Source organism: Phalacrocorax aristotelis, chromosome 6 (genome assembly GCF_949628215.1).
Source record: "Phalacrocorax aristotelis chromosome 6, bGulAri2.1, whole genome shotgun sequence".
Taxonomy (NCBI): domain Eukaryota; kingdom Metazoa; phylum Chordata; class Aves; order Suliformes; family Phalacrocoracidae; genus Phalacrocorax; species Phalacrocorax aristotelis.
In genome coordinates, this window is record NC_134281.1 from 20,870,279 (window position 1) to 20,892,817 (window position 22,539).

General features: G+C 47.3%; 1 protein-coding gene across 7 annotated transcripts in view; it reads left to right on the forward strand.

Moving 5' to 3' along the window:
* Nucleotides 1-22,539, forward strand: part of DAG1 (dystroglycan 1) — a 53,879-nt gene that overhangs the window by 18,740 nt on the left and 12,600 nt on the right. For 4 of the 7 annotated variants that reach the window (XM_075096497.1, XM_075096490.1, XM_075096496.1 and 1 more), the window contains one exon: nucleotides 18,610-19,019. In XM_075096497.1, the coding sequence (XP_074952598.1) occupies nucleotides 18,738-19,019 (282 nt within the window). In that variant the 5' untranslated portion in view covers nucleotides 18,610-18,737. Of the gene's footprint in view, nucleotides 1-14,712; nucleotides 14,758-18,609; nucleotides 19,020-22,539 lie in introns of all 7 variants that reach the window. The other 3 variants (XM_075096491.1, XM_075096493.1, XM_075096492.1) reach the window with 1 other exon arrangement.

Consider the following 22,539-nt stretch of genomic DNA (forward strand, 5'->3'; position numbering starts at 1 on the left):
CAGGCTCATGTTCCACTCCTCTGCTTTGAGGCTCTGCTACAGTTGTATGGCTTTATTTTCCTTCACCTTCTTGCTGTTAAAACTAGCTTGAAGAAAAGGAGGAACTTCCAACCTGACTCCAGGGCTGAAAACCATAACTAAACTCCTGCTCCTTGACTCCCAGAAATAATCTGTTGCTGCTCTGAACAGCTGTCCTGCCCTGTCTCCCGGCTGTCTGCTAATCAGCCCTCTGCTGCAGGGAAGGCAGCAAAGCCTTCACCCTTTTGGAGAGGCTGGCATGTTTTCACCCTTATCTCCCTTTTATTCTAAGGGGTAGTTGACCAATGCAGAAAATTACTTTGGCTTGAGCAGTTGGAGGGTAGAGAGACTTTTCTGGAGCCCCATGCTTTATCTGCCGGGAATTTAACAGAGGTATGGTGTCAGGAATGAGCAAAGCAGGGCACTTAACATCCATTATAAGTTTCTGAACCTGTGAGGGCTCCTGGAATAAACCCCTTCAGCAGGTTCCCCTGATCTGATACAAGAAAACTGTCTTTCGCATGCTCAGGGCCTGAAATATCTTAATTTTCTTTAAGCTGGGGCCTCTTTCCTTTCCTTTAAACCTCCTCTGCAGCAGTTGATAAGCAGACTGTCCCTTCTTGGGGAGAAAATACTGCAGAAAGAAATGCCAGGAATGTGAACAGCAGGTGGGGACTGGCAGATGAACCTGTCAATCATGGCAGGAGTGGTTTATTCCTCTAAAGAGCTACTGTTTGCCTCCAGCTTGGTTTGTGTGTGCCTTCTCCAACCCCCTCCAGCCTTTACTAGGGTTGAAGATAAGAGCAGGGTGATGGAGGCAGACCCTCTAGATCATGCTGGAAGGGTCGAAGTGACACAGCTGGTAAATAACGTGTTACATCTTGGGGATGGGCTTTGGGAAATCTTGCTTCCCTGATGCCCAGGTAGAGGCAGACTCAATTAGTTAATTGAATTTGCTGCACTGTTGCTTTTCAAAACATGACTTCATACCTCTAAGGAGCCTGGAGTTATTTCTGTGGACAAAACCCTATTTTAAGGTGGTGATACTTTGAGGAGATAGCCTGAATTGACAAGTACTTGAGAAGACTGTGCAGCTCCAGACTGCAGAACTGCACCTGTAGAAGGGGAGAACGACCCAGTGGTCATCAGGGGGAGGTCTGAAGGGATTCAGCCACAGTGTGAATACTTGATTTTGGCTGCTGCTGCTCCTGGTTCTTTTGAGCACCTTGCATTACATATGGGGATGCCTTTTGGTAGCAGGACAACCTGATTTACATTAAATAACAGGCTGAATGGTGAAAAGCCTTTATCTGTTGATCTCTAAGCAGCTTTCCCCTGTGTGTTGGCAGTGTATGTTACAAGCAGAGCAGACCTGCTTTCACAAATGACATTATGGATGGTTTTCCCAGCCTCTAAGCTTTCATTCTGTGTCAGAATACATGTCATCAGAGTGCTTCAGATCCATTCCAGTTCTGTGCGCAGGTCCTTCCAAAACCCAGAAGCTGTAGACTTGTAGGTGATGTGATTAGACCTCTCCTTAAATGACTGGCCAGGTGTTTTGCTAGGCTACTTCAGCTGGTCTGGGTACTGCTGTTTGCAGTGCTTCAGGGCACCTGTCTCCAGTCCCAGTGGTTCACCTTCATAGGGATGTTGCTGATATAGATAGTTGGTATCTTTAAAAACAAAAATGAAGGCATATCTGCCCCAAGTTCTCTTATCAGTTTCTCTTCAGATTGTTTCTTGGTCTTGTGAAAGAGCAGTAGAAGAAATAAATTTCCCAAGAAAGAAAAGCAGTGAGAATAAGGGAGCAGGCATTAACTGTGGCACAGAATAAAAACCTTGAGACCATAACTTCTTGCAGCAGCAAGATGTTATTTTCAAACTCTGCTCAGACAGCACCACCTTGCCTAAACAGGGACTGTGTCTGGGAGGTGCTTCCTTCAGGTTTTAAAGTAGATTAGATTCTGGAGCAAGGCAGCAAATTAAGCAGTGATGCTAATCACTGTCACTTGCATTGCTGCCTTACTGCGTTCTGCATCGTACCTCTCCTATGGACTTGGCTGGAGGCCAGCATCCTGACTGCACCCTGCCTCTCTGCTCCTTCTACCCTGCATGCAGCTCCACAGTCCCACCCAGCTCAAGATTGGATGCGGGTCATCTGGTGAGTAATATTGCCAAGGGGCTGCCTTCAACGGGAATTATCAGGCAGAAGCTGGGGCAGAGCAGGGTGTAGCGGCAGCAACCAGGGAGCACGCACATCCAGATGCTGTTATCCCCTTAGCACATTCCTGAGAAGTTGCCTCCCAGTTGCAGTGATTTGGCCAGAGCTCCCTACTGCAGGACTTCCCCGAATTAGTTCCCATGTGGACTAGAGTCGGTCTAAAAAGTCTGGGCATGGGGTAGCCTGCTTTAGCTGCTGTGGCAGTTTTCCCTCTGCAGGCCTTCGTGGAGGAGCAGTGAGTGTCTCCCTGATACTGGTCACACCACCTGCTGCAGAGACTGACTGTGGAGTTGCGTTTAACTCGAACTTAATTGCTTGCACAGGAATTTCCCATGCTGTGTCCCTGACTCAGGCTTTGTTTCAGGTTTTCAGCAAAAGCAGTGCAGCCATTTCCAACAGTTAAAGGATAAAAAAAGCTTTAAGTTGTCAGTATTTAAAAAAAAAAAAAAAAAAACAAACAGAAAACCAAACAGAACCTAACTACTTGCATTGAGAGGCACTTGGTCTGGCACAATGGCTGGAAGGTTGGCAGCCTCTGGTCTGGTTGCAAAAGATTAGCCATCTCCTCTCCCAGCAAAAATGCCCTGTATCTTATGTATCTTATCAGTACAGGCGTCTGAAAGGCTCCCAGTTCACCAGTATTCTGTTGACTTGATCTGCCAAAGTAAGGTTTTCAAAGAACCTGTCCACATGGGGCCTCCTCCAGCTTGGGGTGGAGCAGAGGGGCTGAATCATTGCTGAGGGTGGGAGGGATGTGCTGCCACCGGCCATCCCCAGCACTGGAAGCAGGATCCTGCCTCTCCTGGGCTGTTTGCTGACAGCCGTGGATGGGTGAAGGGCTTGCCTATGTCGAAGGCAGAGAACAAGAAATTGGAATAGAAGTGGAGAATAGGAGTGAATTGTGGTGCTTGCTGTGACCAGCTCACGGACAGTCTTAATTCTCAGGTATTCTGGCTTTTTTTAACTCTTTATTTGCAACCTTGAGGTTTAAGTATTGTTTGCATTACCTAGAGCAACATCATATATTGCTGGGAGAGGGGGGTTAGGTTCAGCCTACAGCAATGAGCAAAGTTTCTGGCTCGTACAAGGTCTTGGAATAAATGAGAGGCAGCCTGTCTTCTGCTGCTGCCCTGCCGTGGGAGGCACCACTGTTGTCTCTGAAAGCTTTTTTTTTCTCCTTTTTTTTTTGTGGAAGGTGTTTCAGTTCTGTAACCTGGTGTTGTTTGCTCTGGATTTTGCTGCAATAGAGTAGCAGAGGCCTTTGGAGAATAACACTGAACTTATGATTATGTATGAGAAGTCCCAAAACTGCATCATTCTTGATCATTAAATCGTGCTTCTTGCAGCAGCTGCTGACCAGCTGTTGTAGGTGTTGTCATGCATGACTCTGGGAAGTGCCAGATACAAAACTCTGCCTGAGGGAGTTCAGCCTGTCCAGCAAAGGCTGAAGATGCAGAAAAGCTGCAGGAGGGACCTTGTCTGAGCTGGAAGAAAATGCTTCCTTTGGGGAGGCTGGCAAATGAGTCCTGACTAGCTACTGTTTTAAGAACTGCTAACTGCTTAATGTGAAACACCTTAGTGATGTAAGGGAGGGCATCCTTTCCTATCCAGTGATGGTGGTGATTCTCTGATGCGGACAGAGCATTGTAGTCCCTGATCAAAGACCTGTTAAGTGAGTGCTTAGTGACTGTAACTACTAAGGTTATTTTTGGCATAGTATCTCGGCTTTATAAGGGATGGACTGATCTGCTAAAACCACATTTTTTCCATACAATCACTTATTAAGCCCAGAGGAGGCTCAAGCACCGGTCCAGAGTTGCTCTTCAGAGGTGGGCTGTGTAGAGCTGGAGGCTGATCCTGGCTGCGGTGTAACTGTTTTGTTTTTTAAACTTCAAGCCTAGCCCCTCCAGGTGAGGAAACGGTGGTTGTGACCAGGCGTGGTAACTGGTTCTGCTGAAAGACTTGTACGTCACCTGCCTACATCTGGACCATTCTGTATCTTCCAAATGCTGTACGATGTGAGACTAGGTCCTGCAGGACTGACCTGATCTCAGCTGAGACCTACAGGTCTTCCCTGAACCTACAATCTTTTCATGACAGTAAGCCAAGGAAATACTATATAACCATTGAAGTAAAATAACATAAGCAAAGTGAAGCTTTGGTGCGCATAATTGGGTACCTAATTGCTGTGCTTGCCACCTGGGGATTGGAATTGCTGTCCCACTCTGGAGGCTGAATGGGCCATACTGTGATAAGAAGTTTAATTGTTTCCCCCTTCTGCGGCAGTGCTGTAGAGCAAAGGCAAGCTGAACACACCTTCAGAGCTTAGCAGCCTGCCTGCAACTCCAAGACTGCGTTTTTCCTGTGGCACTTGAGCATCTCACTTCATACAGCCCTTATGCTCTCGCTAAATCTTCTCCTATGCCGTTTGATAGCAATAAGCCATCAGGTTTTTCTGGGACATGTTTCAGATTTACTGAGATATAAGAACAGCCATAGTAATGTGACTGTGTGAGCACAGAGTAGAGTCCAGTGGGTCCTAGTAATGGGATGCCCTCTTAATCTTAAACTAATTACTGGGATTTGGGTATCACATTAGTAATAAAGGTCAGGTAAGTGCTGAGCAGAATTCAAAACCAAAAGTGACTGGTGGGGGTGGATTCAAAAGAAAAGTCTTGGAGTGACTAAGGACAAATGTATTTGTCTGCTGCTACATGCTCTCGGGAACACTTAGCTGTCGTGGGTGGTGGTTGGGCTGGGAAGTGGGGTTGTCCTTGTTTCGCCCCAGGATCAGCACAGACTGTGCCTAGTGTTGGGGTCTGCTGTGTTCTGAGTGCCCCAAGGCAGAGAAGATGGCTCTACAGGAGTAGAGCTTGAAGTAATGAAAATACGGGCATAGAGAGACTGCTCTATGCAAAGGATTACAAAGCCCTGAGTATGTTTAACTTGACTAAGAAATGCAGGCAAGAAGGGGAGAGTGGTTTTCGGGTGTCCAAAGTGTATGTGGGGAGCAAGAAGAGATGGTGCTTGGCTCGGAGAGGCTTGAACTGGTACAAAACCAAGATGAGCCTTGTAATTTTCCTTGTTGCCTCAGAATGGCATCCAACTGTTTTCCTGGGGCAAACAGCGGAGCTTTGATGACTTTCTTTGCCCCCATTCCTGGGATTCTTGCAGGGGGAGCAGGTAAGTCATCACATGCTCTGCCGTGTTACTTTGCACTGAGAAGAAAGTCGGTACAGGATCTGTCCCATCTTCTTATTTCGATTTTTTTTTTCTCTTTACAACAATTCTTGTTTTAATTTGCCTACTTGAGTCAGGAGGTGGACATGGCTGTTGCCATCTTCCATGCTGTTTTACAGCTGTGAGGCCATGCTGCTGGCCCCTCACAGTCATCTGGACTGACAGTTGGGAAGCTGTGGGGCACAGTGTCAACGTGCTCGGAAGGCAGGCTGCGGTCTTTTATCTTTTGTGTTAAACTGTGATGGCAAGTCAAAATACACGGATGCAGCCTGCGCTCGCACTATTTGAAATTTGAAATACGCTGTAACTTGGGGTTTTTTCCCCTCAAAAACATGGAGGTCTTGTTTCCAACCTCTCTGACCTGTGCAGGATGGATTTCCTGTGAGGAAGAGAACTGCTGGATTTGTCTGCAATGGCAAAACCTCTGGACCATTTTTTGAGGACTGATACCAGATGCCATGCTAGCTAGTTAACTGTTGCAGATGTGTTAAACTGTGTAGGCTCTGTGACTGCTTATAAAAGAAAAACATTTTTCTTGTCTTGTCCTTGCTGTCACACTGCCTCCCCTTTTTCCTGCATGTATTCTGCCTTTACCCGGGTCCCAGTTTTAAATATATCTGGTAGTTGAGCAGGTCAGCTTGATGCTATTTTTTTCAGTTATCCACTGGGCTCTCCCTGCCAGCAGGAAAAGTCAGGAGTCTACAGAAACTTGTGTTAAGTGTCTTTGCTGCCATATGAAGACTTCAATTTAATTTAAGCTGAAACGTGTCAGAAACGGATTTAAACCCATGCTTTCTGGAAAGCAATTTTTTTTTCAGTCCCTTGGACTTTCTTGTTTATGGAATTTGGGCACTGGCCATGGCAGGATGTGCTTGTGTTAGAATTGCTGCAGGGGGTTGCTTGGAGCAACCCTTGAAACTTCTTTGGTGTGTAGGTGCAGTGCTGGGCTGCTTGCAGAGAAGGCCATGTTACCCTGCAATGTATTTAGTCGATTGCGCTGGCTTTGTGTGTGTCAGGGTTGATTCTCTAAAGGTAAGCCCTTTTTGGCCAGATCCTGAATGAACTGAAGTAGTCTGAATGGTCTTGCATTGAAAACCGAGTTTGTCTCCTGATCTCTTAATACCAAAGCAGGGTGGGGAGAAAAGCTGGAGCTGTCTGTGTGTTGGTGGATGTGTGGTGAGCAGCTCCAGCCTTCTCTGTTCCTGGCTGAAGCCATGAAGGCCATGGTCAAAACCAGATGAGGGCTATTTTTTAATTATATAGTGCAGGTAAACAAGATAATTTAGCTGAAAGATAATGCAGTGAAATTAATGCTGCAGGAGTGTGATGCAGACTCTGGTAGTGTCTTGTTTTTTAAGTTGCTCATCTTTTCTTTTTCACTTAAATCAATCTTCTTGCACCAGAGCAGTTGGGAAGCAGATGTACCTACAAAGCCTCGCACTGTCCTTCTGCCTCTGTAAGCTTATGCTGTCAGTGGTCTGTTGCTTTTGGACTGAATGAATGAAGGCTGGCCAGCTTGGGCCAGAGGTTATTGTGAAGAGCAGACAGTTTTACTGAAGCAGTCCAGCCCTTTGGTCCCTAGTCTCTGGCAAGAGAATGTGCCTCTAAAAATGCGCACCTGCAGGAATAGGTTATCAGTTTGATGTTTTTGTGACTCCTGGATTTCTGCAGGTTTAAGGGAATGTGCTGCCCAGCTGGAAGCTGCTGATCTTCAGGGAGTTAATTCCTCCTCCAGAAGCTTTCTCTGCCTGTGTGGCACGGGAGCAGTGCCGCTTCATTTTGCAGCTTTCCCATTTTATGCTTGACGGTTAAAGTTGGAACACTTATCTTATTCTGCCAAGAAACGTTCAGAATAGTTTTCATGAGAAACATTGAAAGCTGTGCATCCATGGCTATGCCCTGGCTGCTCTGCATAAATCACTGGTTGGTAAATATATTTAAATGAAGAGCTATGGCAGTCTTGCTGGCTGAGTAATAAATCAGGGCTGAGCAGCTCCATCAAGTTGAATCTTAATGCCTTGGCTTGGAGCTGTAGGGTGGTGTGGTAAAGCTGATGGAATGGCTGGATGTTTCTAAACAATGTGCCTGCCCTTAGTTACACTGCCACAAAGAATATAAATGATGCTGCGTACATAACTGAAGTGCTGAAAATGGCTTTTTGTTGGTGGTGTTTGCCTTGTTTTGTGTGTCTGCTTAAGATCAGCTGTTTGCAGTTTACATTTTTGGTGGCAGCCTCAGATTTGTGCCCAGCAGTCAGGTCCCTGGCAGGTAGGGGAGAGATCCTAAGCCTCACCTTCCAGTCCTGTGCTTAGCGCTGAAGCCCTGGTGCTGTGACATCAGCCTATAGGAAATGATGGTGCTTAAACACTTTCAAGGATCTTCTTGAAATATTTCATTATCTGAGGAATTTTGTGGAATACCGAGAAGGTGATTATAAACCCTTGGAATGTGTTTGCCTCTCCATAAAGCAGTCCAGCCGAACAGCATTTTGAGGTGACTCTTGAATATGAGACATCATCAAGATTTTTTTTTTTAGATTTGGATTTGGTTCCTGCAACCCTTGGGCAGATTTTTCCTCATACTAGAGGAGAACCTGCCTGAGCTGCCCGCTCTCAGGTGCTCCAGCACTTCACTGCCTGCTTCAGTACCATTATCAAAGCTAATGGTGGCTGTGGTGCTGGCATGTCCTAGGGAAGCCTGGCTGCTGTTCTTGGTGCACAGGGTTGTTGTGGTGATGTAAAAAGTACTCTGCCATTGTGTGGCCAAAACATAGGTGAGAGTCCTGCTGCAAGCCCTCTGCCAAACTCAAGTGTACTTCCAGAGTTGGAGCATCAGAAGGGTTTCCTTCAGAACAGGATTTTGATCAGGTTTCATAAGAAGGGGTTTTGCTGGACTGCCCTGACCATCATCTGTCCTTCACCCCTCTAATAGCTTCTGCTTGCTGATTTGACAGAAGGAGCTTTATACCTTTTTGATTTTAAAAAATCAGATGGCAAGGTAGGTGGGAGAGTTTTGGCTGAAAGGGTGCACCAAACCTCACCTCTCTCCTCTGTGCAACTTGTGCAATGTGTGATGTGCTCTGAAAGCCAAACTGTGGCAGAGATTTCAGCGAGATTGCCTGCCTTGCTAGACATGGGAGTTTATCCCTCAGGGTCTTTCTCTTTTTGTGTGGACTCTTTTGTACTTAATAATATTGACAAATGTCCAGTGGAAGCTTCCTCTCTGATTAGGATATTTATTGTTTCTCTTCCGTGTGGATTCTCTGAACCTTCATAAGGGGTTTTGTTCAGCCTTGAATTCAATTAAGAAATCAAGCAAGAGATGCAAATCTCTTTGCCTCATTGGTTTCAGTGCTCATGACTACATCTGAAAAGAACATCTGTGTAGTACAACAGGACAGCTTAGGGAGGAAGTATTTCTCTAGGCTTCAGGTGCTGCTGGAGGCTTGTGGATCATTTTGGTCCTTTGGAGCATGGAGTAGAGGAAAGACTGTGGTCACCTCTTGGTGATGGTGCCCAAGTTTAAACCCATTTCTGAAGCAGCACCTTCGATAGAAGCCTGCTTTCCAGCTGGGTGACTTCTATCAGTTAGCTGGTGTGAATTAGACTTGAAACAGCTGGTAGATGGTGAGTGATATCAGGGGACAGGACACACAGTGGTAACTGTCATGCCGGCTGCTCTTGCACATGTCCTTCGGTGCTAGCTGGAGAGCAGCCTGCCTGCTGAGAAATACAAGATCGGGCTCTGATGCCTCATAGTCCTTGCATTTAAAAAGTGACATCTTGTGTCTTGCTTCCTGCTGGTTTGTGCTTTCTCTTCCTGTTGTCGGGTGCCTCAGCTGTACTTCCTGGCTAGAGCTGCTGAGGGGTCTTCTAGATACCTTGTTAGACTGCCTTTGTTAAAGTTATTTTGCTTTTTTAGAAATCATCATTTGTGCCCTTCACAGATACGAGTGGCTGAGACACAGTCTGGGCTTTTAGTACACTTGGGGAAAGCAGAGGCAGTCTGGGCTGATCTTAGTATACTTGAGAACTTGTATTTTGGTATAGAAATCCATGTTAGTTTTAAAACTATCTAAACCTCAGCTTTGTCCCTGCAAATTAACATGTAAACCAGTTGGACCCCTGTGTAAATTGTTTCTAGAGAGTCCAGAATCAGATTTCAGTGAACAGAGGCTGCTATGGCTCAGTGAGCCCATGGAGGGCCAGGGAATTAATCTTGAGAGTTCTACATCTTCTACTTCCAATGTTTCTAGCAATTAGTGCCCCTCAAACCTGAGTGCAGTGTCATGGGGACTGGTCTGCTGCCTTGTGTACACTAACTAGTGAGATAACCCTTTAGTTGTCCAAATTAAAATTGCTCTAATTTTTCAGAGTGGTGCTTTAGTCTCATCTCTGTCAGCTGCCTACCCAAGTGCTTCTGCCAGCCCAGGTTTCCTCTGGCCCGGGCTCTCCCACAGGATGGCTTCTGCTAAAATGCTTTTCTGTAATGCCACTGTCTTCACTTCAGTATTAATTTCAAGAAAATTCAGCAAGATTTGAAACTTTCCATACAAAAGGAAACTTAGAGTTAAAAATACCTATTTTTAGCTTGGTGCCTTGAGTTCTGTTTTTTAATAAATCTTGGAAACTGATAAAGTGTTTGTATGCATGCATACGTATACACATGCCTGTCATGTTTGTCTTCAAAATATGCATTTTTATAGCATTTGTATGGAAGGAGCTCTTAGTCCCATCTTTTTTGTTTGGGGTTTTTTTTTGTTTTAACCTTTTGTAGTTTAATTTCCTGGGGATTTTACTACTAGCTTTAGCTTACATTCCCTTAAACATAGAATTAAATACTAGGATTTTTAAACTCTCTCACTCTTTTTCCAGACAAAACCAGGAGTTACAAGTAGAGTTTTGAGGTGCTTGCTCTGGCTGGCTACACACTGGAAACCCAAGTGAAGCCAAAGCCAGGTTAAACTGCATACCCTCAGGCAGGCTGACCTTTGCTCCACCCTGCTACAGCTGTATATTTAGCCTATATGCCCTTCCCAGTAACAGCTTGGAGAAGATGCCTGGAGAGGAATGTGAGTCATCGTTTCCCTGAATGCTGTCCTGGGATCCTGCTATCAAGCAACAAAGTGTTGCTTGAGCCAGGAACACTGCCTTGGTAACTCTGCCTTCTATAAAACTGGCCCATCCCACTCTTCTTTTAACCTTCATGTTAACAAGCTGATTGGGTCCTCGGAAAAACTCTCATTTTGTTTGGGTTTGAGCCTGGTTCGGGTTAGTTTGGCTCTGGTCCCTTCATTAGAGGAGAGCATGGGTTCTTGTTCCCCATCGCCTTCATGCCCCACTTTGTTCTCCTCCAGGCAGGATCCCTTTTCTACTGTTGATGATCCCCATTACCCTTCTCTGCCAGCCCTCCCTCGAGACAGGGCTTGGTCAGAGGGTACAAGCAAGTGTGTAACGTGTGGGGCAGCACTGGTGAAGCTGTTCTCAGTGATTATTTGGAGTCCTCTGCTTCTTAATAGGTGTTTAATCCTAATTTGCTTGCTGCCAGCAGCCAGGAAAATGGCAGTTCTACCTGACTGCAATGTTTGTAATTACAGGGGGAAAATTATCTCTGAGGCCTTCTAAATACTTGGGAAGATAATATCTGAGTTTCCTTTCAACTGAGTGCACTTGAAGATACAATCTGAGTTGGCTGTCTGGGAATAACAACGTGGGAGGAAGGGATTGACTGTGGTTGCAGCAACTTTCATCCAAGAGTCATTCTTGCCAAGCCAAAATCTGTGGCTGCTGGTCCCTGCTGCAGGTCAGTTGCAGCTGTTGTTCGAGACATGGCTCAAGCTTAGGGCAAGTAGCACACACGGACTGCAAGGGGACACTCAAGCAGGATTGACAAGTTGGGAGGGGCATCCGTATGGTCTTCCAGCAAATGTCAGGTCAGTGAGCAAGTGTGTAGTAAAGAGGTACTTGTGGGCACCATACTCATCCCCTCCTGCCTCCCCAGGGCTATAGGAAGCTGGGGAAACGTACTCTGCAGGGGAAGAACACTCTCCATGTCCAGTTGGCAGAAGGGCTCCGGTGTCCTTTGTGCTTCTGCTGCTGCCCTGCAGTGCCCCTTGCTTGTACTCTGCCCCTGGCTGGGGGTTCTGGGGGGCTGCCAGTGCTGCTCCCTCCTGTCCGCAGCTCTTTTTGGAGGGTAGGCCACTGGGAGCATAACCTTGGTTCTTATTCCAGGGCAAGAAGTTTTCCTGGGAACAGAGTCTCCAGCTGGGAAGGGCAGTATAGTGGCCCAGCTTCTGGACAGGCAGATCTAATACAGGGGAAAAAAGTGGGAATTCTGCTTTTTGCCTCTTTTCTCTCTCAAAGCTTCCCCTGCGTCCCCTTTGCAGGAAGTGCTGAAGTACTGAAGATCACACATCCTAATGAACGCAAAACCTGTGCAGTGTCTTGAGTGGTCCAGCTTCCCCTAGCTACTCACTCAGCACTCTGCTGTCTCTCAGATGGAGCAGAGGTACCAGTTGATGTCTCTGGTCCCAGGCTGGGGGAGAACCGCAAGCAGGTTTTGTTGGCCAAGGGGAGACATGAGATGCAAATGAGAGGGCTGGGGGAAAACTGCTTCCCTTCTTGGTGGCACAAAACTGTAGTTTTCAAACAAAAGGTAATGGAAAATAGTAGAAAACTTCCTCTTAGCTACAGGAAAGTTAAGCATCTTGGTGCTTACTCTAGCAGAATACAGACTGCTGTGAGGTGTCGATTGCTGCGACCGCTTCCTGTACAAGCTTCATGAAGCTGCTTGTGGCATGTGTGGCTTGAAGCAACAAGTCAGTGACAGTTTGCAGCCGCGTTCCCCATCAGGAGGGTGTTGCTTGTTCCCTTGGCTGGCACACGTTTTTAGCACTGCTGGTTTAGGTTTGTTTCATTGTTGTTTTTTTTTTTCCCTAGATTGTTTTTCAGTGTCAGCATTTCCTGTTACTGACAGCAGATGTGCTGGAGGTAAGCAATGCCGAAGTACAAGAAGGGACAAGACAAAAAAGCATCTTTTTTGTGCATATGTCCTTTGAGCTAGGTGCCAGTTCAGTTGGGCATTTAACTTGGTGACAGTACAGGGTGGGCATAGCTGCGGAAGAGCATGTTGAAATGCAATTTTGTGAAGAATGCAATGAATGCAAAAATGCGAAGAATTGAGTACAGCTTGATTTGTACCTTCTGGTCTGATGGCGTGTAGGGTGACCAACTAATGATGGTAAGCTTGTCAACTGGCTGCAAGGGGCAGAGGGTGGAAGGGGCTTCAGGAGCACTGATCTAGGGCTTTCTGCTAAGGCAGTTCTTTCTCTTTTTGTAAAATCTTTTTTAAGACTCTCTCTTGCAGTCCGATCTCTGATGCCAAGCTGCCTGCTACTTTGGTTTTGATGCATGCATGGCTATAGGTAGGCAGCTATGATTGCAGTGTTAAGCCAAAAGTCTGCGTAAAGTCACTGTTCCTGCAGGTGCATGGTTAGTGCTGTGAGGGACAGGATGCTGTTGCTCTGAGCACAGCTGAGTGGGGAGCTATGGCTAGTGGTGAATATTCCTTCCTCTGCCTTGCCTGTTCCCTTGCAGCAGCTGCGTGCCAGTTAGTCTGCATGTGACAAATGCATCTCTGTGCAGTTGCCCTCCTGAATGTCCCTTTCCATAACTCATCCCCGGTGCAGCATCGTCTGGAGCCTGGGTCATCTTCTGTGAACATATATGGCTGAAGCCATTGAGGTTGAAAATAACCTCAGGAACGTGCTGCGAATGACTCCAGTAGTTCACAACGTAGGCAGTTGGAGGGGTTGCTGCCTTTGTTGCAGGGTACGTCTGGAGCTGGGCAAGTGTGGAAACTCTTACTGTTTCCTAAATTTCACGCTCCAGGGTGTTCTTTGTGCATATAATTTGTTAGACTTGCGGACTGCATGCTCTTAGTCTTGAGGAGACTTATTTATTAGTTCATAAACTTGGTGATGGGCTGCTCTGCCCAGATGTGCTGCCTCCGAGCTGTTTATCACTCTTGTCCCCCCTCCCCAGACTCCTTTAGCACAGCACAGACGTGCACGGAGCACCAGTTGCCTCTGCCTGGACCATGCCACCGGGCTGGCACTGTCAGTGCCTGCTGTTGTGTTTTGGAATGGGGAGCATGTATGGCAGAGTGCCATCTTTGCACCTGGATGGTGACACTAGATTTCACCATTCTTCCTGCTTGCTGCCTTGACATGCAGACACACAGTAGCTGATGGGACTTGCCCTGAGATCCTCCTGTGGAAACATGCAGAAGACACCTTTGCAGAAACCATAGCTCTGTTCTGGAAAGTTGCACTGGCCCTTCTTAGCAGAGTCTGAGTTTGCTTCCTTAGAGAAAGGCCACTCATTTAATGCTTCCTTTAATGAGGGTATTGGTTAATAAGCAATCAGGTAAGTGGAATTCCTCCTAACTCTCCTAAATACCTTATCTGGAGCAGAGCATTGCATGGCAGTTACCTGAGCTTTCTGCATGCTAGGCTCTGGCATTAATATGCTGGCAGTGATTAATTACCACAGCCCAGTGATATGATTGTGTGCTTGAGCAATTGGATTAGATGCAGCTGGACAGAGTTCACTTTCACTGGTTCTTGCTGAAGTGGTGGTTTAATCGGCCACAGAGGAAGAGTGGTTTCTAGGGCAGCCATGCTCCTGCTGCTGGGACACTTCCTCATGCTTCTGATTCTGCAGTGGGAGAAGGAAAGGTCTCTGGGAAGATGCGTGTCTGGGAGTAGCTACTTTGTCCTGCTCTCCTTCCTTCAGTCCTTCCTCCCACCTTCTGTCTATGTTATTCTGCGTTCCTGAATAATGAAGGTAGAGCACGTCCGTAACATGTCAGTGGGCCTTGTAGCTGCATGGAGAAGGAGCAAGCTCCAGCACTGTCTTGACAAGTCAGCATCATATCAAGCACAGCATTGTATCAACATAACTTCACCAAGCAGGCCTAGTTCCATGTCTCTGAGATGGGGGTTTGGCACTGGAGATCAGGCATCAATATTGGCACGTGCACCAAGCACTAGGACTGAAGCAGATGTTGATAGACTTTGATGTTTCATCCAATGCTCTGGAGGCTCAAAGTTGAGAGCAAAAGAGGTCTCACAGAAGCAGGAGGATAAAGAGAAAGTCAGTTCTTTCAGAAGATCAGACAGAAAGAAACATCCTGAAATTCAGGACTAACCTGAACCTTTGTTTTTTCTACAGAACTGGGCAGTACAGATCCTGCTGGAAGAAGGAGCACTGTGCCAGGTAGAAAAGCTGGGGTGGTCTAGCCTTCCCTCATAACTTGAAAGTGCTGTATAAGTCAGTTGGCCCTACAGCCTCATGCTTCCCAGAGATTAGCAGACAGCCACTCTAGAATGCCATCTGTATTTGGGTTTTGGCACTGTTTTGAGCTTGTGTGAAGCATTGAGATTTTTGCTCCTGGAGAGTTCTAACTCCATGCCACTTGCTGGTTGTGGACAATGATCCAGAACAGTGACTTTTTCCTCATACTACTGGGATGATGTCTCAAACAAGCCAGTCTGTGTTTTGCCTGTGGTAGTACCATGTGAAATGGTTTGGGCTTTTGAACTGATGGGGGCACCATGCTCGTCCCCAGTGCTTGTTCCAGCCTTGCTGCAGGTAATGTTTGCTCCATTCTGCAGCTGCCTTGAGACCTGCAGTGCTGGATGCTGGTGGACTTACTATGCAGGACTACTGGTATTCAGGCAGAGGACCTTCTATCACAAAAACCATTCTGCCTTGAAGTGATAGTCCACATAGAGCTCAGCAGTGTGGGGCAATGCCTTGTTCCAGCTATCTGTAGAGCTGTAGCACCCTGCCTTTCCTCCTCAACACACAGTGTGAGATGCTGGCACTGTTTCAACTTCTGTCAATTGTTCGCTGAGGTGGAGCTCTGTTAAGAGTTTTTTTGGCAGTGTAAGTTTGTTCTCAGCTTTTCTGTGTGTGTTGGTTTTTTTCTTTTTGTTATCAGCTACTGAATTCCTCCTGTATGCTCTGCTTCTCCTATATGCAGACACCGTAGTTACCCTAAAATTAAATTCTGAATCTGTGCAACCTGTAAATGTCACACAAGATCTTTGTGGCCAGTGTGTGAGTTGTTTGCCCATCTGATATGCGCCCCTCAGCCAGTGTTTGTTTCCTGCTCCAATAACACTCTCTGAAATGGGTGATGACTTCATCTTTCTCTCCTGCTCGCCACAGATATCCAGAACCAGCTCCTTTCTGCCTAAACATTCCTCTCCATCCAACAAGAATGCCCCAGGCCAGATCACGTCATTTGGCTGAGCAACACAGCTGCACTGTGCTTAGGCATGAGCTCTGCTGCAGCCGTGACAGGCTGAGGGCAGGGGCTGGCCTGGAGTCATGGTGCTGAACCTCTCCAGGTGTCTTTATAGCTCCATGTGGTTGTATGCTGGTTGTCCAGGGTGTTTCTCCTCTGCTCAGGTGTGGAGGCTCAGTGCAGCTGTGAGAGGCTGCCATGTTTCCATGCTGATAGCATCTTGGCCCTGCAGCAGCTATAGGGCTGCTGGCTTCTGCTGCGGCATTCCTCCCCCAGCCCCTGGCGAGTCTCTGATCCTGCCTGTACTTGCTGTGCAGGTTGCTTTCTAGTCTGTCATGCAGCAGGACTTTCCAATGAGCAGGCTTCAGGAGAAGTGGCCCACAGACAAGGTGTCATCACTATGGTATCTGTACCCCAGTCACCACAGAGGCTGAAGGTGGTGGTTCCTCTCTCTGCTTATTTAAGGCACTGTGCAGGCATGAGAGTCCCCCAGTTTCCTGCTGTGATGCTAAGTGGCCTCCTCAGGACCTCTTGCAGATGGCTGCTTCATCTCTCCAGCTCATTCACAGTCTGTTGGTTATTCTCAACCAGACATCTGCTGTGGTAGATGTCTGCTTCTGAGGTGACTCTGGGTTCATCCACAATCAACTGGTGTGTGTCAGACTCAACCTCTGACCATGGAGGGAGCTGGTAGGAGAGATGTGTCCTGTAGGAAGTGACTTGTCCTTACCCACCCAGCCACTTCATCTTTTATGATGATAACATCTTGAGAAGCAGCTCAGGCATCTCACTCCAGGTGTAGACCACCATGTGCTCAGTTGCTTTTGGGAAGAGCCTGGACTTGGCTTCCCTGTTTCGTCTGGTGTATTCCAGTGCCAGTCGGTTCAGGCAGTCAGAAGCACAACAGCAGTGGGGGAATGGGCTTTCTTCTGGCAATGGCATCCCACACCAACCATCCTCCTACCTGTCTTGTGGTTTCTAGCAATGTTATTCTGTGTCTGCTCTTTATTTTGTCCTCACTTAAGACAGGCTTTATGCGACTGACAGCGGTCAGATCAGATATCTGCCTTGTGGATGCTGTAACCAGAGGTTATTACATTCAGCTCATGATTTCCGCTACCCACAGTTGTCTTTGCTAGCTGTGACTGTGCTTGCTGGACCCGTTGCCCTTGGGATGGGACATACCAGCCCCTCTGCATGAGTGCTTTATTGTGAAAAGGCCCATCAAGGGGTGAGGGCGTGCTAGTCCTTGCATGCTGGCTCTCAGCTTTTCTAGCATGCAGGTTTTAGGGTAAGCAACCAAATCTTCTCTCCTGTTATTCCTAGAGCCTGCTGTGGTAACCTTGGGCTTGGTTGCCTGCATGGACAGGCCCCCTGCCTGCTTCTGTAAGCCCGTGGTGGGCAATACGCACTTGCCTGGCTGCAGCACAGCCGGTTGGCTGGTCCTGCTGTCATGCTGCCCCCAGAGCTCTGCAAGGGCAAGATGCAGTGGGATTTCCCTTCCCACCCAGTGTGGTTCTAGGGTCTCTTGGGGTGGTCTGATATGCATCATAACACAGCTGGAACAGGCTAAAATAAATTGGAGCTGTGCTCAGAGAGCTGGGAGCCAGTGGTTAGAAGTTGGGCTGTGTTTGCTCTGGGAATTTGGAGCTACTTAGCAACTTGGTTCAAGATGTGCAAGTGCCTGGCCTGAGGAAGCCCAGTCCTGTGTGCTCCCAGGGGGCTAAGCAACACCCTCTATTCCATGTATCTGTCCTCCAGTCCTGTATAACCTACTCTCCTCGTTACTGCAGATTAGTTAGAGGGCTGTGCTAGCTGCAAACCAAGATGCTAGAGTAGCAGTATGGCTTCCCCAGGGGCCTCAGATGGCTCTGTCCTCTTTCATGAGCCCACTTGCTCTCCTGTAAACAGGCTGTGAAGAGGAACATGGTGGGGGTGTGTACAGACCCATGACTCCTGTGTGCTGTGGCTGAATGCAGTGTGGAGGGAGAAGCAGCTGGGGAAGCAAAGGAAATAATGCACCAAAGGAACAGAGGAGAGAAAGGAAAGCTGTGATCCAGGGGACCAGAGGGAAGGTGGGGATGGGGAAGGAAGCAAGGGAAAGATGACAATGACAAAGTGAGGGAGAGCTGGAGATATAGCTTGTCAGAGTGTGGGGACAGGCGAGCTGTGCAAGCAGGAGGGAGCTGGACGGTGGTGAGCAGCATGGGATATAGTGTCTGCATAGCTTACTCTAGTCTGATTTTTGGGGTGCGTATTGCTGGTCCCCAAATCAAGTCTAAGCACAGTAATACCAAAAGTTGGAACTGAGAGGAGACCTGGCCTGAAAGCCAGACTCATGGGTCAGAGGAGCAGAAGCATCTGTTGGCAGCTTTGGAGTACTGAAGGTTTCTTGGGACCTTCATACTGTGTAACTGGTATTTAAATTGACCAGTGCCCCATCCTCACTTCAGCTTGCCTTGAAAGGTCACCTATTACTGCTGTGTTCTTGTCTTGGCTTTGGTTGTATCTATCCTGTCTTCCTGCCTGCAGCTATCTCAGGATGCTGTGGCTCCAGAGCAGCAGAAAGGTGGTTATGAGCATGAAAAAACAGCATCTCTAGAAACAAGATACTCCTGCATGTCAGAAGAGGATAGAGAAGCTCTTGCTTTCTTTAATGGTAGTGCTAACTCTTGACAGTTAAATCAAAAAGCTGAAATGCTACCCTTTTCATGGCAGGCAGCCCTCTGTCCATTGCAGGGAGGTCTCTGTGTGTTAGCTGGCCTGGCTTGGATACTGTAATTAATGTGCTGATTGGGTTTTCTTTGTTTAACCAGGTTCCCAGGACTCCTAGGATGAGGCTGCTGTGAAGGTCTGGCAGATACCCTGCCTACTCTGCAGTGCCTGCAGATTCCCTGTGGTCCCCTTTCCAGCTAGAGCACCGTCACCGAGGCCACTGGGAAGAATGACTGTTGGGTGCCTACTGCAGCCCCCTTTCCTGGGGAGGACTTGGCTCCCCATACTGCTGCTGGCAGCCTCTGCTCACTGCCACTGGCCCAGTGAGCCAGCAGAAGTGGTTCGGGACTGGGAAAACCAGCTGGAGGCCTCCATGCAGTCTGTGCTCTCGGACCTCCGGGAGATTGTACCGGCCGTGGTGGGCATACCAGACAGCTCTGCTGTGGTGGGACGCTTCTTCAGAGTCTCCATCCCCATGGATTTAATTGCTTCCAATGGAGAAATTGTCCAGGTGAGAAATGCCATTCCCTGAGGCTTGCAGTTATATTCTTGCAGGAGTTGAGCTAGGCACCCCACTAAGGCTGGATCACAAGGGTGCTGTGAAGCAGCCTTAAGGTTTTGTAGAACTATGGGAGAAGGATTAAAAAAAAACCAAGTCCTTATCTAGCTACAAAGTTCCTTTCTTCTGTAGTAGAGAGGAGACTTCTATCCTCAGGGATGACTGTGTGGTTTGTTGGCTGTATTTAAACTGTGAGATACTCAGCCCCTAAAACGATGGACACATTCATAAGGAGATGTTGCCTTGGGATCTGGGGAGCCATGGATTCCCTGGGGCTGCTGCTCTGATGCTCAGGGAGTTTGTTTCACTGTGGTAACAAAACATTGCTAGATACATAGACCTTGTTCTGCCAGCGGGACTCCGGGCTTCCTTTAACACAGTCTCTTCTGACCTCGTCCCTAAGTCCTCTTTGGAAAGCTCAGAGCCTTTCTCTTTGTCTAATTTACCCTCATGCTGCTGGCACTGCAGACACCTGAAATCTGAGTTTTGGAATCAGACCTGAGGGCAAGAAAGTGTCAGAATAGCCTGGAGGAGGGTAGGCACACTGCCAGACACTTGCTCATCTTTTGTTCTTTCCTGGGAGGGTGCTGAGAAGTTGTCTTCTCAGCATCTGCTTGCTTGGATCATGTGGAGTTCAAAAAATTTTGTTCTTAAAAAACAGAATTACCTTCCAATCTTGGGATTTTTTTAAAGAACAAAATTGAAAAATACTTTTTAGAAAACATTATAAAAAGACAACCTTCTGGTGTGTCTCAGAAGATCAGAGGGAGATGGAGAGCAAGTCTGGAGAAAGTCTGACGTCTCAGCTTCTCCTTGAAGGCAGGTTTGTTTTAGCTCTATGTACTGTCGCACAATTATCTCAATCCAAATACTTGATCTCACTGGCTCCAGCGAGGGTGCCAGGACTGTGACATGCCTGTGGTAGGCAGAAAATCTGAAAAATGCATCTATCTGTTAATGACAGATGGGAAGGAGGAAGGTGGTGGGTGAGCCTGTGGCTAGAGGAGTTGGAGAAGGGGATGAGCTGGTTTCAAAGCAAAGGCTGTGACATTTAATTGCCTCTGCAGCTGAGGAGATTGACTAGCTGTGATAGGAGGCAGTGGTGCCTGCCCTGCTTTAACCACTGCCTGTTTTCTAAGCAGGGGGCACCTATATAGCTCAGCTGCAAGAGTCCAGACGGGTGCAGTGAGCCCAAGATCTTGTGTTATGGAAATAACTTTGGGATTTTGACTTGTTCTGGTGTTGTCTAATGGCTACTTTGATGGCAAGAGTAATTTTCACTGTTTGTACAACACCACAGCTCCCTCAGTCTCTCTTTCCTCATAGGAAAGTAATCTGTAATAGCTCCAGGTGCAGGAACATCCTCTGATAGATTATTTCGACCCCACCTGATAGCTTCAAACAATTCTCCTGCGACTTTGGTGTTGAGGTGTGTTTGCTAACACCAACAGATGCCTGAAGAGGTGCAAATGGACTGCGCTGGAGCAGGACCCACCAGCTGCTAGTTGTGTGTAGTTCAGCAAACACTGGGAGTGATTTTCACGCTCATCTGTGGGCTTGCCTGAGTGCACGTTGCATCTGTTCACCTTGAAATTGATTTCAAAAGTGCAGCAGGCTCTAGGGCACTGCTAGCAGCCTCGCTTAGCCGGTGTATCTGGAAGGTCTCTCCCTTGCAGGGAATGCATGTTGGCTGCTATGAGCACAGTGAACCTTTGCTATTGGGGATTTGATTCCTGGCTAGTGAGAAATGCGTAGGCAATTTTGGGCGCCGGGGTGCATTTTTGTTTTACTGGAAAGTTTCAGGGCAAGTTGCTCTGGGCTTTTTCTCAGGCTGCCTTGAATTTCTTAGCCAGAGCAGTAAAAGCGTAATACTACTGGGTTTTACTAACTGGTGTATCTACACCCTAATAAGAAAGAAGGGCTGTGCCCTTTGAGATGACGCAGTGGTTCAGAGTTTACCATGAGATGTGGTTGCCTATACTCAGTCCCCTTCAATTTCTAAGTAGTGGGCTATAATTTTGGTTTTTTAAAAAAGCTGACACCTGATGTCCCCAGCCTTCCAGGAGCTTCCCATCTGGAGCCTGAAGAATGTGTCATTGCTTCATTTCTAGATAATTCCTGCTGATTATTTGTAGGGGCTGTTCATATTGTGGTGGGGATCGCCTTGAAGCTGCTTCTCAGATCCTCTCCCTGCTTGTTAGCAGGTTCCAGCCGGCTGTAGACAAAATACTTTTCTCTGCAGACTCGGTTGTGGGATGGAAACAATGCCAGGCATCTACAGTGTGGTGGAGGAATGCCCCACAGGCATGCACTCCTGCAGATATGTGGGCTCTGTGTGTAATCAGGTATGTGCTCCTGGGAGCAGTCACCAGTGTTTCCCTGCCACCCCCAAGCTGCTTAAGAACAGGTGAGATTTTAGGGTTAGGTACAAAAGTAAGTTTATTCTAACAAGCTCAAGATGCAAAGGTGGACACGCAGAAAAGTAGTAAAACTACTTTTGTCTTAATTTCAGAGTCTCTTTTCTGTGTTGCTCAGAGTCAGCTGCTGGCAAGGTTTTCTGTCGTAACTCATGGCTGGTTCTAATTAGAACCCCCTTCACCTGTGCCTTGTCTTGCTGAGTGTGTGCCTTGGTTAGGCATTAATGTGTCCTCTGAAGGATGGCTGCAGCTTGCAGGTATTTTAGCTGTTGAATTTCGTGGCAGTTCAGTGCTGATGCTGTCCTGTAGCTTCCTCGCTACAGCAAGGCTTCTCACTATAAGATTGCTCTCATAGTGTCTGAAGGTGTCTGGAAATGAAAACTCTTTGCTGCACCTTCCCAAAAGGGTTAACAGCAGCTTGGGACCTTGCAGCCCTTCCTGCTGCATTTGACACCAAAACCTCGGCATTTTTACAATAATTTGGTTAAAACATCCAATCTCCACATATCATACAAACCCCTTGCCATGCAGATAGCTGGTGCGAAGGTGTGCAGGCTCCCACTGGCTCCTGGCAGACACACGCCAGGAGCAGGATAACCAGGGGCATCGGTGCTGGTACCCTGACCATGATCAGTCATCATTGGCTGACAATCTCCTTACCCCATTTCCACTGAAGGCTTGGTGGAGTCTGACCCATTACCTCTCAGCTGTGTCCTGTTGTTGAAGAACAGATCATGCTTGGACCAAAGACCAGGTGGATTTCCTGTTCCTGCCACTTTGATTTGAAGCTGCTCCAGAATCTGGCTGCTCTGATTAAAAATGCAGCTTCTAGCCTAAATTTAGAGATGACTAGAAATATTTATATGTGCTGCCCTTTAGCTTAAATCAATTCTACCTTCATAATATTTACTTCCTTTATGTATTTATAAGTGACAGGCATATTCCCCGTCTTGATTTTATTTGGTTAAGCAAGCCAGCCTCTTTAGTGTTTTTCATAAAAAAAGCTTTATTTTCCTCTCCTCATCTTTGCAGCTGTCTTCTGCACCTCTTCCAGC